The sequence below is a fragment of the Orycteropus afer genome, unplaced genomic scaffold (genome assembly GCF_000298275.1).
Source record: "Orycteropus afer afer isolate SDZICR_OR568_19922 unplaced genomic scaffold, OryAfe1.0 scaffold00164, whole genome shotgun sequence".
In the NCBI taxonomy this organism is placed as follows: Eukaryota; Metazoa; Chordata; class Mammalia; order Tubulidentata; family Orycteropodidae; genus Orycteropus; species Orycteropus afer.
In genome coordinates, this window is record NW_006921751.1 from 3,036,498 (window position 1) to 3,055,261 (window position 18,764).

Here is an 18,764-nt window from a genome sequence, read left to right on the forward strand (position 1 = left end):
ACAAAGCCAATTACTATAATGAAATGTGCAAAGACTTGGAGTTAGAAAACCAAAAGGGAAGAACACACTCAGCATTTCTCAAGCTGATAGAAGTGAGGAAAAAATTTAAGCTTCGAATTGCAATATTGAAAGATTCTATGGGCAAAATATTGAAATGATACAGGAAATATCAAAAGAATATGGAAGGAATACACAGAGTCACTGTACCAAAAAGAACTGGTCGATCTTCATCCATTTCAGGAAGTGGCATATGATCAAGAACCAATGGTGCTCAAAGAGGAAGTCAAAGCTGCATTGAAGGAATTGGCGAAGAACAAGGCTCTAGGAATTGACAGAATATTGAGATGTTTCAACAAATGGATGCCCCACTGGAGGCATTCACTCGGTTATGCCAAGAGATTTGGAAGACAGCTATCTCGCCAACTAACTGGAAGAGATCCATATTTGTATCCATTCCAAAAAAAAGGTGATCCCACAGAATGTGGAAATTATCAAACAATATCATTAATATTGCACACAATAAAATCGTACTGAAGATAATTCAGAAATGGTTGCAGCAGTATATTGACAGAGAACTTCCAGAGGTGCAAGCTGAATTCAGAAGAGGATGTGAAACAAGGGATAACATAGCTGCTGTCAGATGGATCCTGGCTCAAAACAAAGAATTCCAGAAAGATGTTTACTTGTGTTTTATTAACTATGCAAAGACATTTGATTGTGTAGATCACAACAAATTGTAGATGACATTGAGAAGAATGGAAATTTCAGAATACTTGATTGTTCTCATGAGGAACCTGTACATTGACCAGGAGGCAGTTGTTTGAACAGAACAAGGGGACACTGCATAGTTTAAAATCAAGAAGGAAGTGTGTCAGGGTTGTGTCATTTCCTCATATTTATTCAATATGTATGCTGAGGAAATAATCTGAGGAGTTGGCTATATGAAGAAGAACATGGCATCAAGATTGAGGAAGAATCTTTAACAACCTGTGAGATGCTGGCAACACAACTTTGCTTGCTGAAAGTGAGGATAACTGGAGGCACTTACTGATGGAGATTGAAGAATACAGTCTGCAGAATGGATTACATCTCAATATAAAGAATACAAAAATCCTCACAGCTGGACCTATAAACAGCATCACAATAAATGGAGAAAAGATTGAAGTTGTCAAAGACTTCACATTGATTGGTTCTACAATTGATGCTAGAAGCAGCAGTCAGGACATTAGACAATGTATAGCACCAGGCAAGTTGGCTGCAAGGGACTTCTTTCATGTTTGTGTGGGGGGGGAGGATGTCTCCTTGAGAACTAAGGTGTGCCTGATACAAGCCATGATATTTTCACTCACCTCGTATGCATGTTAGAGCTGGAAAATGAATAAGGAAGACTGAAGAAAATTGATGCTTTTGAGTTGTGGTGCTGGTGAAGAATACCAAAAGTACCATGGACAGCTAAAAGAACTAACAGATCTGTCCTGGAGGAAGTGCAGCCGGAATGGTCCTTGGAAGCAAAAATGGCCAGACTTCGTCTCACCTACTTTGGTCATGTTGTCAGAAGGGACCATTCCCTGGGGAAGGATATCATGCTTGGTAAGGTGCTGGGTGAACAAAAGAGGGGAAGGCCCTCAACGAGATGGATTGAGACAGTGGCTGTGGAGATGGGCTCAAGTTTAGCAAGGATCATGGAGCTGGCGTGGGACTGGGCGGTGTTTCGTTCTGTTGTGCATAGGGTCACTACTAGGCGGACATGACTCGAATGCACCTGACAACAACAGCAACAATGTGCAAACTCTATGACTCAGCCAATCCAATATTAGCCATGTCCCTTGTTAACTCTCTAACAACAAATCACCACCTTGCTGCCCAGGCTAAACATGAGAGAAAAGAGACAGACAAAAGCATAATAACTTTGAGTTCTTAGATTCAATTATCTGTGAAGTTAGCTCAATCCCACGTCTTCCTATATTGTTTAATTATTTGATCCATTTATATAGTCCTCTTTTTCAGTCTTGTAGTTCAGGCTAAATTTTGTCACTAGTAACTGAAACAGTTTTAAATGGTAAAGTAATCAAGTTTAATCCCTTTTAGCTTTAGTTCCTTGGAAGTCTTATTTATATTAATTGTCACACCCTGGAAGAGGGTTTGAGATATTCAACAGAAATGGGTTTAGGCTTACAACTAAGGAATAACACATGAGATGGACCCAAAAAGATTAAAATAAAGTTCCTTTGAAAAAATAAAATAAAAAGGGAAATTAAGATAAAGTGAATGAAGATTGTAAATGCTGCAAAAACTTACTGAAACTATTTTTTTTCCAAAATTTCACATATACACAAGCATGTGATTTCTCTCTCTCTCTCTCTCTTCTCTGCTCTCTCTCTTCTCTGCTCTCTCTCTCTCTCGCTCTCTCTCTCTGTCTCTCTCTCTCACACACACACACACCATCCACACACACCCACACACACATAGCTTTGGAATACAGCTAAAATGAATTGGAGTTTAATAAATGAAAGTTATACTTGAATTTTATAAAAAGAATTTATTTAATTTTTTTTCACTGATACTAGATACAAATCCAAAAGTAATTATGATTATGTCTTATACTTAATGACTAAGTTCTTCTATTCTTATTCATTACAGTTTCTATGATTTTTATGTATCTTTATCCTTGTTGTTGTTGTTGTTATGTGCCGTCGAGTCGGCCCCGACTCATAGCGACCCCTCCTTGGGTTTCCGAGGCAGTATCACTACGGAAGTAGGATTGCCCAACCTTCCTTCCGAGGAGTGGCTGGTGGGTTTGAACCGCCAGCCTTCTGGTTAGCAGTCAAGTGCTTTAGCCACTATGCTACCAGAGCTAGACATAAATAAAATGCAGCCATTCAGTTACAGATACTTCTCTTTTTCCTGTGTTTTCTCATTTATCAATTTCACTATTCAATGATGAGATAAAAATTACTAACATAAGGTAAACACAGTTTTCTTCTCTTTTTTTTTTCCTTGTTTTTTTTATTTCCTTTCTTTTTGTCTCTGAGAAATATTTTCACATTTGATATATTTTTTTCTTTTGTTCACTGACAAAAGAGAAAAAAAATATTCTTAGTGGATTGCCAAAGGGGCAGGGAGAGGACATCATCTGACCTCCTCTAACTCCACAAAAGGAAGACAGAATCACCATCAGCAGCCCAAAGCCTGTTCTTATGAGGCCAGACATGCTGCCACCCTCCAGCCCTCTTACTAACCTTGACACCAACCATTCCTCTCATGGCACCCACCATCTCTCTACTGGGTTCAATAATTTGCTGCAGTAGCCACACAGAACTCTCAGACTATGGGGTTTATTAGAGAAACAACAGGCTACAGTTCAAGTTCAGGAGCACAGTCAGTCTCTCTCAGGTGTCTTTCTCTTAACTAGCCATCTCTCAGCCAATAGTCTCTCTCAGTCTCTGTCTGCAGGACATCTCTCTCTCAGCAGTGCATGTCTCTCATCTCTCTCTGTCTCTTAGTGTGTCTCTCTCATGTCTCTCAGCATCACATTTCTCTCAGTAGCACATCTTTCTCAGGCCATAAATATGAAAGGTGTACCTTTCTACCTAACACTGATCATATTGCATGAAGAGGAACTAAGATGAGGGGAGTCCAAAAAAGTCAAGTCAATGAAGTCAGAAGTATAAAGGCCTAAGGAAGAAGCAATTAACCAAATATCACATCTGTTCAGGAATAATGCTAATCCAATCCAGTTCAATTTACCAAGCAAATAAAGACATTCTGAGAGAAAAGGCTTGAGATATTGCTTGTGATCTTCAGACAGTAAAAATGATGGAGGAGTGTCATTTAAAAATTCCAGATGAAAATAAGACAAAGGGGTAAAGAATTAGATTTCCTAGCATGTATTCTAGGCAAAACTCAGGAAATAGTAAGGAAAAACTCTCAATCCACCAGTGAGTTGAAGGGCAGGACAACACAGAGCAATGACCCACAGAGACAGAATTACCAGACACCCAACCTGTGTAACCAATAGTTGACACCTTCAAGCTTCTGAACCACCAAATGTTTCCTCAGCAGGCACATCCTCTAAGAAGTCATCTGCAGCCCACAGTATTTGCCTCAGTGTTGAGAGAATCAGAACATCCTTTATAAGGTTCAGCTCCCACTCTGAGGTGTAATTGCTAACCACCAAGATGTTAGAAAGGGGAAATCCAAGTTTTCTGTGGACTTCCTCTAGCTGTAACACAGAAATTAAAGCCAAAACATTTTAAATAATAAGAAATATTATCATATGCAAATATTAATTATGAAAACAATCACAAAATGTAGGACTTTTGCAATAATCTTCTGAAGGGAAGACAGGTAGAAAACTGGCCCCATAAAATTCTTTCTTGAAGAACTACACCACTCAAACTCTAATATCACTGCTAATTTTCATTTGGAATATGTGTAATAAACTCAACAAGAATTATAAACAAAAGGTAACTAATAGTTCCATATAAACTACCATGAAATGAAATCATTTTCAGGACACTTGAACTAGAATTCATATTTTCCCTCATTTATTTATTTGTTTGTTTGTTTTGAAGTTATTTATGGGATAAGTCAATTGTACTATATTAGTTTAAGTTGTTTCCTTTTTTTTTTTTTTTAACAACAACAACAACAAAAAGCTGTTGCAGTCAAGTTGATTTCAAGTTGATTTCATGAGAATCAGAATAGAAATGTACTCCCTAAAGTTTTCAACAGCTGTTTCTTGGAAGGTGATTGCCAGATCTTTCCTCTGATGCATCTCTGGTAGATCAAACCTCCAACATTTCAGTTAGCAATCAAGCATGTAAACAGTTTACACCTCCCAGCAACTCCCTCCTCACTTAAATGAATTTATCTCTGGATCCAGAGTGTTGGGTTCAATACACTGGCCATGTCACTTTTTAGCTGTGTAAACGCTGGCAAAGTACTGTGTATTTTTGTTTTCTTTATTGTTATCTGTAATATGTACTAATGCCAGTACCCATCTCATAGAGTTGTTATGATGATTGAATATGATACTCTATTACATAGTTAATGTGTAAGAAATATTAGTTGTCATTACATTCTCCCAAGTGATACCCCCCTTTGATTTCCTTTCAATACCAATCTGTCTGCAGACAGGTGGCAGATTAATCTTTGTGAAACTTAGCTTTGATCACACCTCTTCTCTTCCAGAAAAGTTCCTATGATTCCCATAATTCACCTAATTCAGGAAAATCTCCTCATACACATGTTCCTTTCTCACTTTGTGTTCCCTTACAAGGACTCAGATCTCCATTAAGCTGAACAACTCTCTGCTTCCATAACATGCTGCCTTTTCCTGCATTGGTAGATTGGCTTATGATGTCTTCAGGGCCTTTTTCTTATTTTATTCTCTTCACTTCCTAAAAATCTTCTCCTTAAAAGCTGCTTCCCACCCCAATAATAAAATCTTCTCCCATCCCCTTTACCACAATGTTTTCCACCTCTGAACTTTTAAAGCACTTTATTTTGGGCCATTTCATGATATTTATCATACGCAATCATATATTTATTTGTCAACTTTTTCTTATTCCACTCCTCCATCAGCTCACCCTCACCTACAAAATTGAAAGCTTTTTCAGTGATGGGGATTTGTTTTAATTATCTTTGTATCTGATTAGGGAGTAACACACGAGTGAAGATAACTGATAAATATGTTTTGAATTGAACTAAGTTGATTAAATTTTAATGAATGGAGTTACCCGTGTCCATATAAAATAAATACATATTCATTTTTAAAATTTGAGAATGAGCCTGAATTACCAAGGTAATTGAGTTAATTCTTAAACTTTACAGGTGTCTTGTTTTATATTAATTCACAATAATATAATACAGTCATGGTGATGTATCCCAGAAATATTTTTACGTAGAGCATAATTCATTACCTTGAGCTTCACAGGCATACATCCATATGGGTTTATAAGGTCAGCTTTCATAATCAGATGCAGATCATCCACATGAGTGAGCAAAGCCATATGTACCACACCTTTGCCAAAAGGATACATATGGTTTTTGGCATTAGACAGCATCAGTATTCTTCAGTTAATAAACTACCAAGTATGGGATTGAATAATTCAGGGAACATTTTGATAAGATAACCATGAGTCATAGTTAACTCAATGGCCACTAACAACAATGCAATAGGCTATCTATGGAGTAATTTCAAAGGTTTGGCAAAATGTCTTCTACCTCAACAAATGAAAAGAACCCTGAACTATTAAATTAGTACTTGGGATTCCTCTGAGATGAGAAGTCCCTTCATGGTCTTCCCTTTGAGAAATAAGGCTTTAACTAAAGCACCTCTTGGAAGAGGTAACTAAAATTTATGCTACACTGTTGCAGTCCAGAAATCACATGGTGTATTGCATTGAGCAAATATGCAGCAAAAGATCTCTTAAAATTGTTGAAAAGCAAAGATGTCATTCTGAGGACTAAGGTGAACCTGACCCAAGCCATGGAATTTTCAATCCCTTCATATGGATGGGAAAGCTAGACAGTGAATAAGGAAGACTGAAGAAGAATTGATGCATTTGAATCATGGTGTTGGTGAACAGTGAATGTACCATGGACTTTCAGCAAAACAAATAAATCTGTCTTGGAAGAAGTACAGCCAGAATGCTTTCTAGAAGCAAGGATGGTGAGACTTCATCTCACATACTTGGGACATATTATCAGGATGGACCAGTCCCTGGAGAAGGACATCTTACTTGGTAAAGTAGAGTGTCACAGAAAAAAAGACACTCAAGTAGACAGATTAACACAGTAGCTGCAACAATGGGCTCTAGCACAGCAATGCCTGAGAGGACCAGGCAGTGTTTTGTTCTGTAGTACATACAGTCACTATGAGTCACAACTGACTCCATAGCACCTAACAACATAGCTGATTAGTTCACATCCCATCCAAACAGTTGTGCTTTGGTGGAGAGTGGATAAAAGGCCAAAGGGTTCTAATAAAATAAATAAATAAATAAGGAAAAAGAAGTCTCAAGAAGAACAGGACGTGTCAAAGCATAATGAACAACCTGCTACTATTCATCATGCAAAGAGCTCTGGTGTTGTAGTAGTGGTTGAGGCATTTGGCTGCTAACCACAAGGTTGGTGGTTTGAACCCAACACCCACTCCATGGAAGAAAGATAAGGCAACTTGCTTCTGTAAAGGTTTATAGCCTTAGAAATCCAGAAAGTGTCTCTATGAGGCAGAAATGATTCCATGACAGTGAGTTTTTTGGTTTTAATCATAGTGCTAGTAAGAGCCTCCCTGCACATCACCTTTGCAATACTTAAAATTCTGTGATCAGGTAAGTCAATTACTCCTAGATTCTAACTCTAATTAAGGTAGTGATAAACTTGTTCTTTCGGGGGGCTGAAAATAAAAGGCCAAGAAAAGCTAGAGTGGGATATCCTCACTCCAGGTCCCACTTATGCTCTCTAAAGCCTTTAGATTACCTCTCCCTACCCAGCATCTTGTTTTCCTTCTTCCTTTTCCTTAATGAAATGTTCTTTTCCACTTTTTAATCCTTTAAGCTCCAAGGGAAATTCTAAGACTCTTGATCAATAAACCATTGCTATGATAGAGGGATAGAAGGGTAGCAGGTACCTAGGACAGACTGGACTGTACTAAACTTTTCACATATACTGATTTGTTTAATCAGTACAATAACTCACCAGGACCGATGCTATTATTACACTAATTATTCAGACTAGGAATTAAAGTACTGAGAGTTCAAGTCACTTGCACAGGTCATACAACTAATGAGTGCTCAAATTGATTAGACTATTCTGCTGACCTAGGAAAGATTCAGTACAGCAATTTTGTAAGTCCCTTATGTGTCCTAAAATCATTCTACAACATATGTTAATCAAGCTTTAGTAGCAAAGTGGAATGAGACTTACCACACTTTATCACATCTCTTTGAGCTCTTTTGATTTTTGCTACCATCTCATGAGACAGATTTTCAACAGAGTTGACATCCAATACAAATACGACACAATGAATTCTGTCCTTCAGCCATGGGGAGTCAATGTAATTAAGATGGCTTGATGTGATTGGTTTTATGGAATTAAACTGTAAGGTAAACATAAAACAGCAAATACTTATCTCAACGAACACTTAGGAGCACATACTCTTTACTGGTCAATCTGTAAGTGAACAAAATAGTGAAAAAACAGACAGGTCTCTAATCTTATAGTCATTAGAAATGCATATGTCAGATAAAGGTTTAATATCACTAATGTCACTACTCAAATCCATAACCAAAAATATAAATTTGAAAATTTGGTAAAGGACATGATCAGAAGATACCAATGAACAATAAATATGAAAAAGGGTACTCAATTTCACTAACAACCAAAGAAATGTAAATTATCATAGCAATATTGCTTTTCATCAATTCTATTAACATACATACTATATGTTTTACCCATAAATGGAGAAGTAGGATAAAAGGGGCACTCTTATTTACTCTTTCACTTTGTGTAGAATTCCAAATAGGCGTAAGATCTTTAAACCTATTGTTCTCTACTTTTCCCCAACATTTAAAGTGCACATACTATTTGGCCCAGAAATTTATTCTTCAGAAATACTCCCACAAGCATACAAATGTATTTTCACAGAAATGTTTATTGCAGCATTATTTTGAAGACTGAAAACAACTGAGTTGTTTATGAATAATACTCAGTTCATTTAAAAACTGAGTCTGTACTTTATGTACTGGTGTGGAACAATATTTACAACACATAGTAAAAAGAAGCTGTAAAAATTTGATTAAAATATGTACTGTTTTATTGCATGTAGTTAAGAGTAGTTCCCTCTGAATTATGGAATTTAACATAGTAAGGAAGAGCATTTTATTTAGCCTACACTCTTGTATATAAGTATTTTTTAGAAAATATATAATATTCATTTTAAACAAATTTTTATTATGATTTGGGTGGAAATTTACAAAGTGGATTAGTTTTACACTCAATATTTCATACACATTTTGTTTCATGGCACAACTACAATGCCTGCAATAAACAGCTTTCCTCTTGTCTCCTTCCTGTGACTACCCTTGCTGGTATCTTTCTTATCTATGCATTTCTGTCTGTCTAACTTTCCCCCTGTGCAAATGCTGACCTTCCAATCTCTCACGGTTGACTGACTATTCTAATGGGTGCATCTCCCTGAGGTAGGTGTTCTGTTAGTAGACCTTTCTATTGTTTGGCTGAGAGCTAATCCGTGGATGGAAGTGAGTCCAATATCATGCCTAAAGAATAACCCGGGGCCATAGTCTTGAGGTGAAACCTTCATTATCAGACCAATAATTCTCTTCATTTTTGTATTTTGTTCAACATTTTTCCTCCTACTTTATCCAGGAATTCCAATTTTGAACCCTTTCCCAGTAGCTGGCATTGGCAGCCAGGCACCATCTGTTCTTCTGGTCTCAAGGTCATGAAGGCTGAGGTTCCTGTGGTCCATTAGTCCCTTGGATTAATTGTTTCCATATGTCTTTGACTGTCTTCATTCTTCTTTGCTACAGACTGGGACAGACCAATAGTTGCATCTTAGATGTCCACTCAAAAGCTTTTAAGACCTTGATCACTACTCTCCAAAGCATGATACAGAGCAATATTTCTATGTATTATATTGTGTCAGTTGAGCTTGATGCTCCCCAAGACCACTCCCTCAAGGTACTTGGTTGTGATTAAGATGCTACCCCAACCATGAGCCCTGTTAGTTCTATAAGGTAGATGGATATTTTTTAGCAGAAATATGTAGGAATGTCATCAACCAAATCTGTGGTCATGGTTATATATATTCTTGTTTACCTACTCACTTCTCACCTGTCTGCCTATGCATTAATCCATATACTAGTGTTTGTTGTTACTGATAATGTAATATAGTACTCTTTTTAACATACATACTGGAGTGTAGGATAATAGAAGAAAACAAGAGTGGATACAGAGAGCCCAGTAAAAAGTCAACATTAAGAGACTTTGTGGATTGGCACATCTCAGTTTGATGCATCAAGTATCACTTTTTCCAAAAGCTGCCCCTAATCATACTTCTGCTATTCCACAGTTTCTCTTAGGTGATCCTCTTCTCCTATAGGATCCTGAACACATTATACTTAGCTTCCAAAAAACCAAACTCACTGCCATTGAGTAGATTCCAACATATAGTGACCCCCTTTGGGTTTCTGAGGCAATAAACCTTTATGGAAGCAAATTACCCCATCTTCTTTATGTGAAGCAGCTGGTGGATTTGAACCACCAACCTTCTGGTTAGCAGTCAAGTGCCTTAGGAGTATAAGGAATAATACCACCAGAGCATCTTAAATTTACTGTGGTGAATTGCAACTATTTATTTAGATGACAGATTTAAACCCTACACCCCTTCTCCCCCTCCCCCTACACTCACATTTACCATATTAATTGTGAACTACACAAGAACCAAAAGTTGTCATTGAGTCATTTCCTAATCATAGCAACCTCATATGTGTCAGAGGAAATTTTACTCCATAGGATTTTCAATTGCCAGTTTTTCAGAAGTAGACCACCAGATCTTTCTTCTGAAGTACCTCTGAATAGAGTCAACCCTCCAATCTCTTGGAGAGCATTAACTATTTGCACCACCTAGGCACTGCTATATAAACTTCAGATTGCACGAGAACAGGAATAATGATTTACTTAATTGTGTCTCTGCAATGGCTTTCAAAGAGTCAAGCTATTAGCAAACAATTGCTGAATATGTGAAAATAACTAAATAACTGACTCAGTATCTGCTTCAATAAAAGAGTATAAAATTACTTTTAGGCTACCTCTCCCTACCAAAAGTCTTATTTCCCTGCTTCCTTTTCCCTAGTGAAGTGTTATTTTCCACTTTTTTAATCCTTTCATGTCCAAGGGAAATTCTGAGATTTTTAATCAATAAATACATGCTATGATGGAAGAGCTCTGGTTGCATAGTGCCTAAGGCACTTGACTGCTAACCAGAAGGCTGGCGGTTCAAACCCACCAGCCACTCCTCAGAAGGAAGGTTGGGCAATCTACTTCTGTAGTGATACTGCCTCGGAAACCCAAGGAGGGGTCGCTATGAGTTGGGTCCGACTCGACGGCACATAACAACAACATGATAGAAGAGTAGCAGGCACAGATTAGGAAGCAGAGGACGTAATATTTCCTTTTATTTTTATTTTTTCCAAATTGATATGTGTATATAATACCCAATGCCCAAATATATTATAATAATATATGATTGACTATTCAAGTGCTTTCCTCCTGTTTGCAAAAATACAAGTGACTAACCCATGACTTCTTTATTAATTCATTCCTAAGGAAAGGAAGATTGCTGATGGACTTTTGTCCTTGTTACAATGCCTAAAACACTACAGGTGCTCAAAAAATACTTGTTGAATTAAAATTTTATGGAATTAAGATTATCATTGATTCAATAAGGATTCTATAAGTATGGCCTTATCATAATCTCACAAATGAAACCCTTTATCAGACTAAATAATTAACAATTCAGATTAAGCAGACAATATAAAATATATTAGCATAAACGTCTCGTTAGTAATAAACAGTCTTTTATAATTAAAGCAGTGTGTGAATTTTTTCACTGTGGGGTGATCCTAACTCCCTTGGACACTGGCAACTTATGCTTTAAAAGTCCAATTGAAGATGGAAGAGGCTCCAAAGTAACCCTTATGCTTTTTCCAGCTAGATATCATGGGACTGTGTTTACAAAGACTTTATGAAATTGGTGTGAACTTTCATTTGTTACTTATTGCTATTCACCTGTATACATTGCAAATGGGCAATTAACTTTTCTTTCATGAGCAATATATTTGCGCATAGAGCTAAAAATCTCCTATGAGAACTCTTTTTGAACCACCCAAGACTGAGTAAGTGTGCAAATGGTTTGCCCTCAGCTGATAACTAAAAATTGGCAGTTCAAACCCATACAGCAGCACTACAGAAGAAAAGGCGTGGCTATCTGTTTCTGTAATGATTACAGCCAAAAAAATTTTATTGAACAGTTTTATTATGTAACACATGTGGTTGTCATGATTTGAAATCAACTCAACAGCACAAGACAAATTATTCTGTTGTAGCATGTGTCTTACTCTAGAAGTATTTATTACTTATAAAAGACTGTAAACTCCATTAAAATAAAAATCCATTGCCATCCAGTCAATTCCAACTCATAGTGACCCCTATTGGGTATCTAAGGCTGTAAATCTTTATGGAAGTAGATTGCCTCATCTTCCTCCTCTGGAGCAGCTTGTGGGTTTGAACTGCTGACTTTCTAGTTAGCAGCCAAATACCTTCCCCACTTTGCCTCCAGAGTGCCTTGTATACTCACTCCTTAATGGCAAAAAAATTCCATCTGAATGCCACCGTAACTTCAGAGCCTGACAAGTTGTTGTTGCTGTTGTTGCTGATAGGTGCTGTCAAGTTGGCTCCAACTCACAGTGACCCTGTGTAAAACAGAACAAAACACTGCCTGGTCCTGTGCCAGCCCAACAATCCTTGCTATACCTGAGCCCATGTTGCAGCCACTGTGCCCATCCTTCCCCCTTTTCGCTGACCCTCCACTTCTCACTATCAATGAGCATTCCAGCTGCACTACATCCAAGACAGATATGTTAGTTCTTCTGTTAGTCCATGGCACTTTCAGTATTTTTTGCCAACACCACAACTCAAAAGCATCAACTCCTCTTCAGTCTTCCTTATTCATTGCCCAGCTTTCTCATGAATATGAGGCTATTGAAAATATCATGGTTGGGGTAAGGCACACTGTGGTAGTTATGTTTGTGTATCAACTTGGCAGGGCCTGGTTGAATGGCTGGGCATCTGGTGGTAGTTATTCCCCATGATGAGACTGGCAATCAACTCCGTGGTGGGATCTACCACAAGCAGCTGAGTAGCTGCCTTTGGGATGTGGTCTGCTTCCTGTATATAAGGAGAAGCTTTGAGAATGGTCTCTAGCTTATGGCATGCTTGGACCCTGTATGTAGCCATGTCATTGCTCAGTAGCCTGCTATGATCTGCTGACCCTAGGACTTACAATGGACTTAAGTTAATGGGCTGTGTGTGGTTTGGTAACATTGGGACTGTGCCTTTTACTTGTCAACCTTGAGGCTTCACAGGCTCAGCAGCCAGCAGCTGTCTGAGTGAAGAAACACCACTAGCTCTGGTGGGCCAGGAGCAGGAGGCAGAGCTAGACCCCAAGGTTGAGGGGCTTTCACTCAGCCCCTATAGCCTGGCACTTTGAACTTGGATGTAAAGCCTCCAAATTGCAAGAATAAACTCCTGTTTGTTAAGGCCATACCATTGGTGGTTTATGGGTAACCAATATACTTGTCAGAGTGGCACTAGGTAACCAAAACACACACCTTAGTCTTCAAAGACACATCTTTGCACTTCAGCATTTTAAAGAGGTCTTTTGCAGCAGATTTGCCCAGTGAAATATGTCATCTGATTTCTTGCTGCTGTTCCCATTAGTCTTGTTTGCATATTGCAGATTGTTACTGAGTCTTCCTTCAATCCTGATGCCACACTCTTCTTCATATAGTCCAGCTTCTCAGATTACTTGTTCAGCATACAGATTGAAAAAATATGGTGAAAAGATACTACTCTGACTCACTTCCTTCTTGACTTTAAACCACTCAGAATTCCCTTGTTCTTTTCAAATGACGGCCTCCTGGTCTATGCATCATGAGCACAATCAAGTGTTCTGGAATTCCCATTCTTCTCAATGTTATCCATAATTTGTTATGATCCACACAGTCAAATGTTTTTCCATAAACATTTTCCATCAATAAAACACAAGTAAACATCTTTTTGATATTCTTTGCTTTTAGTCGAAATCCGTCTGATATCAGCAATGATATCTCTCTTTCTACCTCTTCTGAATCCAGCTTGTATTTCTGGAAGTTCTCTATCAATATACTGCTGCAACCATTTTTTTTTTTTTTTTTAATTATCATCAGCAAGATTTTATTTATGTGTGATATTAATGATATTGTTTGATAATTTCTGCATTCTTTGGGATCACCTTTCTTTGGAATTGGTACAAATATGGGTCTCTTTCAGGAAGTTGGCTAGGTAACTGTCTTCCACATTTCTTGGCATAGACAAATGAGTGCCTCCAAAGTGGCATCCATTTGTTAAGACCTCTCAATGGGTATTCCATCAATTCCTGGAGCCTTGTTCTTTGCCGATGCCTTCAGTGTAGCTTTGACTTCTTCCTTCAATATCATTGGTCCTTGATCATACACCACCTCCTGAAATGGGTGAACATCAACAAATTCTTTTGTGTACAGTGACTCAGTGTATTCCTTCCATCTTCTTTTGATGTTTCCTGCATCATTCAATATTTCCTACAGAATCTTTCAATATTACAACTTGAGGCTTGATTTTTTTCCTCAGTTCTTTCAGCTTGAGAAATGTCCAGCATGTTCTTCCCTTTTGGTTTTCTAACTCCAGGTCTGCACATTTCATTATAAAAATTGACTTTGTTTTCTCAAGCTGCTATTTGAAATCTTCTGTTCAGCTCTTTTATCTTGTCATTTCTTCCCTTGCTTTAGATACTCTCTGTTCAAGAGCAAGTTTCAGAGTCTCTTGTGTCATCCATTTTGGTATTTTCTTCTTTTCTCATCTTTTTAGTGACATCTTGCTTTCTTCATGGATGATGTTCTTAATGTCATCCCACAATTCATCTGGGTTTCAGTCATTAGGGTTCAATGCATCAAATCTATTCTTTAAATGGTCACTAAATTCAAGAGGGATATAATCAATGTCATATTTTGGCTCTCATGGACTTGTTTTAATTGTCCTAAGCTTCAACTTGAACTTGAATGTGAGCAGTTGACGGTATGTTCCGTAGTCAGCTTCTGGCCTTCTTTTGGCTGAAGATATTGAGCTTTTCCATCTCCTCTTGCCACAGATGTAGTCTATTTGATTCCTGTGTACTCTATCTGGTGAAATCCATGTGTACAGCCATTGTTTATGTTGTTGAAGAAAGGTATTTGCAATCAATAAATCATTGTTCTTGTGAAATTCTATCATGTGATCTCCAGCATCATTTCTATCACCAAGGCCATATTTTCCAACTACCAGTGATTCTTCTTTGTTTCCAACTTTTGCATTCCAATTGCCTCTGATAATCAACACACCTTGATTCCATGTTTGGTCAATTTCAGACTGCAGAAGTTGGTAAAGATCTTCAAATTCCTCATCTTTGGCTTTGGTGGTTGGTGTGTAAATTTGAATAATAATAGTATTAACTGGTCTTCCTTTTAGGCATATGGGTATTATCCTATCACTGACAGCATTATACTTAGGGATAGATCTTGAAACATTCTTTGTGATGATGAATGCCATGCCTCTCCTCTTTAATTTGTCATTCCTGGTATAGTAGATCACATGGTTGTCTTATTCAAAATGGCCAAAACCAGTCCATTTTACCTCACTTATGACTAGGATATTGATCTTTAAGAGTTCCATTTCATTTTTGATAACTTCCCATTTTCCTAGATTCATACTTTGTACATTCCATGCTCTGATTATTAATGGATATTTGCAGCTGTTTCTTCTCATGTTTAGTCATGCCACATCAGCAAATGGAGGTCTTGAAAGCTTTACTCCATCCACACCATTAAGGTCAACTCTACTCCGAGGAGGCAGCTTTTCCCCAGTCATATTATGAGTGCCTTCTGATCTGAAGGGCTCATTTTCTGGCTCTATGTCAGACAAAGTTTCAGGACTATTCATAAAGTTTTCCAGTAATAGACAGTTTTCACTGTTCTTCATAAGGTTTCCACTGGCCAATTCTTTGAGAAGTGGATGGTCCCTGCTTTCTTCCAAGTCTGTCTTAGTCTGGAAGCTCTCTTGAAACCTGTCCACCATGGGTGACCCTGCTGGTATGTGAAACACTGGTGGCATAGCCTCCAGTCTCACAGCAACACACAAGACACTACAACAAACTGATTGAAGAGTAGTGGCAACAAGTAGTAAGTGCTAATTTAAATTAGCACTTAAATTTGCACTTGAGAAATATTAACTGCTAATTTATAAACTTTATATATTTATTATTCAGAAATACCCTGCAGATTTTATGGAAGACATTTCTTAGATGCAGTGATAGTTACAATGTATGTTAACTTCTCTTGGCCCAGTTTTGACTGGCTGGGCAGCTGAATGTAGTCATTCCCCATAATAAGATTGGTAATCAACTCCATGGAGTAATCTACTGGCAAGCTGAGTAGCTACCTTAGGGATGTAGTCGGCTTCCAGTATATGAGATGACAGCTTTGAGAAAGGTGTCTGAGCTTCTTGGTGCACTTAGAGTCTTCATTCAGCAGCCTGCTATGTTGTCTGCCAATCTTGAGACTGTTAACAGATTTGAGCTAGTCACCTGCCATGTTGTTCAATAATTTTGATACTGTGCCATTTTACTTGTCAACCTTGTGTTTGTCACACTCAGCAGCCAGCAGCTGGCTGAGTTAAAGAGAAGCCTCCAACTTCAGTGGGCTGGGAGCAAGAGGCAGAGCTGAAGTCTAAGGTCAAGGGGCTTTCACCCAGCCCCAAGAGCAGACACCTTGAACTCAGACTTCCAGCCTCCTAAACTGTAAGAGAATAAATCCCTGTTTGTTAATGCCATCCATTTGTGGTATTTTCTGTGAGAACAGCAATAGAGTACCAAAATGGATGCCTACTCACCATCTCATCAGTAAACACCAAATTATGTTTGGGAACAAAATGTACCCAATAAAAAATTTTTAAATTCCCTTGCAGTTGGGGTAGCCATGTGAACCAGTCTGGACCACTGACAAATACTCAATGTGGTTTCTTAGAATCTTAGAAAGCCAGTTTTTCCCTGAATAATAATTTAAATAAGTAAAAAGACTAAAGTAGCTCTTTGCTCTTTGTCTTCCTGGAACACTGGCTGTGTTCAACATGAACATCTTGAAAGTATAAGAATAAAGGTCTCATCTCAGAAGGGAAAGTCAGGAGGAACCCTGAAATTAAATGACCTCAGAGAGCTTCCACACAAGCCCCAGGCTGCCTGCTTTTGAACATCCTGTTACATGAGAAAAATCACCTATGTGGTTAACTTGATGTGATTGGATTTCTGTTTCACATAGTCAAAAACAAATGACATGGTATACACTGTGCAGCATTCATAGCTATTATGACAGCTCTGAGGAGTCTATGGGTGATGCAAACAGTAAAGTGGGCAATTCCTGGCTGAAAGATCAATAGTTTGAGCCCAGCAATGCCTCAAAAGACAGGACTAAAGATCTAATTCCCAAAGGTCACAGCCTTGAAAACCGTATGAAGCAGTGCCACTCTGTACACATGAGGTCACCAGGAGTCAGAATCCACTTAATAGCAACTAACAATGACCACAGTATGACAAACTGACAGATGAGTGATGGAACAATGGCAATAGATGCCTTCAGATATTTTGATTCCTGATAAAGTCTTCATAAAATAAACTATTAGATATCAAAAAAGGACCTTGTACAAGTATAGTCATAGAAAGTAAATGCTAAGGTATCTCAGAAGGAAGGTTGGGCAATCCTACTTCCGTAGTGATACTGCCTCGGAAATCCAAGGAGGGGTCGCTATGAGTCGGGTTTGACTCGACAGCACATAACAACAACAACAACAACAACAAGGTATCTTAGCTATAGTAGAACCTGATGTTGTGGGTAACAAGGGGGGAAAAAAGCATTTTAAAAAATCAGTTGTACTTTCTTAATGATAAGCCAAATCATACCTGGTATCTGTCAGGAACGTGACCTTTTAAGATGTAGAATATGTCATCGGTGCACAACCCCTCCTTTTTCTCACCCAGCCCCATGGAATCACACAGAACAAATTGTAAGGAGTTTCCAGTTTCTCCATCCTTAATGGAGTATGTCCTGAACTGCAGATGGAAAAAAGGCAATTGTAAGAGTTCATTTTATATTCACGGCAAGATGGCAGACTAGGCAGAAAGACTGCACAGACCCTCTTCAACAAAGAAAAGGGAAACCAATTAACACAGAAACAGAAGACAATCCTGGACCCCTAAGCCTTGAAGGGAAGGATACAGAAATGGACTAAACCCCAACAAGCACAAGAATTTGTGTGAAAATACCAAAAAAGGAGACAGACAGAGCTGCGGTCTGGCAGCGATCCTAAGCAATCCTGATGGCACAGAGAGCTTGGAGATTCCTGAGTAGTGGTAGGACCTAAGAATTAACCTAAAAATAAGCGCTGCTAGCCAGGGACTGCACAGGGACTACTCTGCTGGCTGGGGAATAAACAGAGAAGGTGAAGAGAAAGGCAGGCTGAGCTGTGGACTTTTGCCGGTTTGGAGGATGCTGTCATTTTGAAGCTTTAAAAGCAGCTTGACTATTTTGGATATTAAAGAGATAGCACTCCAGCAGATTCCTGGGGCTTAAGAACACGTTCTGCTTTCCAGCAACCCCAAGGACACTCCAGACCCACGAGACTGAAAAGGTAAGACATTACTATTGTTACTCTTATACCACACACCTGCTTGGCGAACGGAGGTGCGGCCATCCCCCACTCGCATGTACCTTCTGGGCCCCACAGGAACTCCATCACGGTCTGTGTGCTCAGACGGAGCCTAGGTGCCCTGCCCTGTCCTCCACCTATTCTATTTTTTTTTTCTCTCTTTTTATTTTTATTTTTTTCATTTTTGCTTTCTTTTTTTCTGGTGATTA

At 38.4% G+C, this 18,764-nt stretch overlaps 1 protein-coding gene across 1 annotated transcript in view; it reads right to left on the reverse strand.

Annotated features, from left to right (window-relative positions):
* Positions 1-4,027: 4,027 nt before the first annotated feature.
* Positions 4,028-18,764, reverse strand: part of IFI44 (interferon induced protein 44) — a 39,407-nt gene continuing 24,670 nt past the window's right edge. The window contains exons 4-7 of the mRNA XM_042781744.1: positions 17,810-17,959; positions 7,933-8,104; positions 5,925-6,025; positions 4,028-4,222 (exon numbers count right to left, since the gene is read on the reverse strand). Coding sequence (XP_042637678.1) covers positions 4,028-4,222; positions 5,925-6,025; positions 7,933-8,104; positions 17,810-17,959 — 618 coding nt within the window. The remainder of the gene's footprint in view (positions 4,223-5,924; positions 6,026-7,932; positions 8,105-17,809; positions 17,960-18,764) is intronic.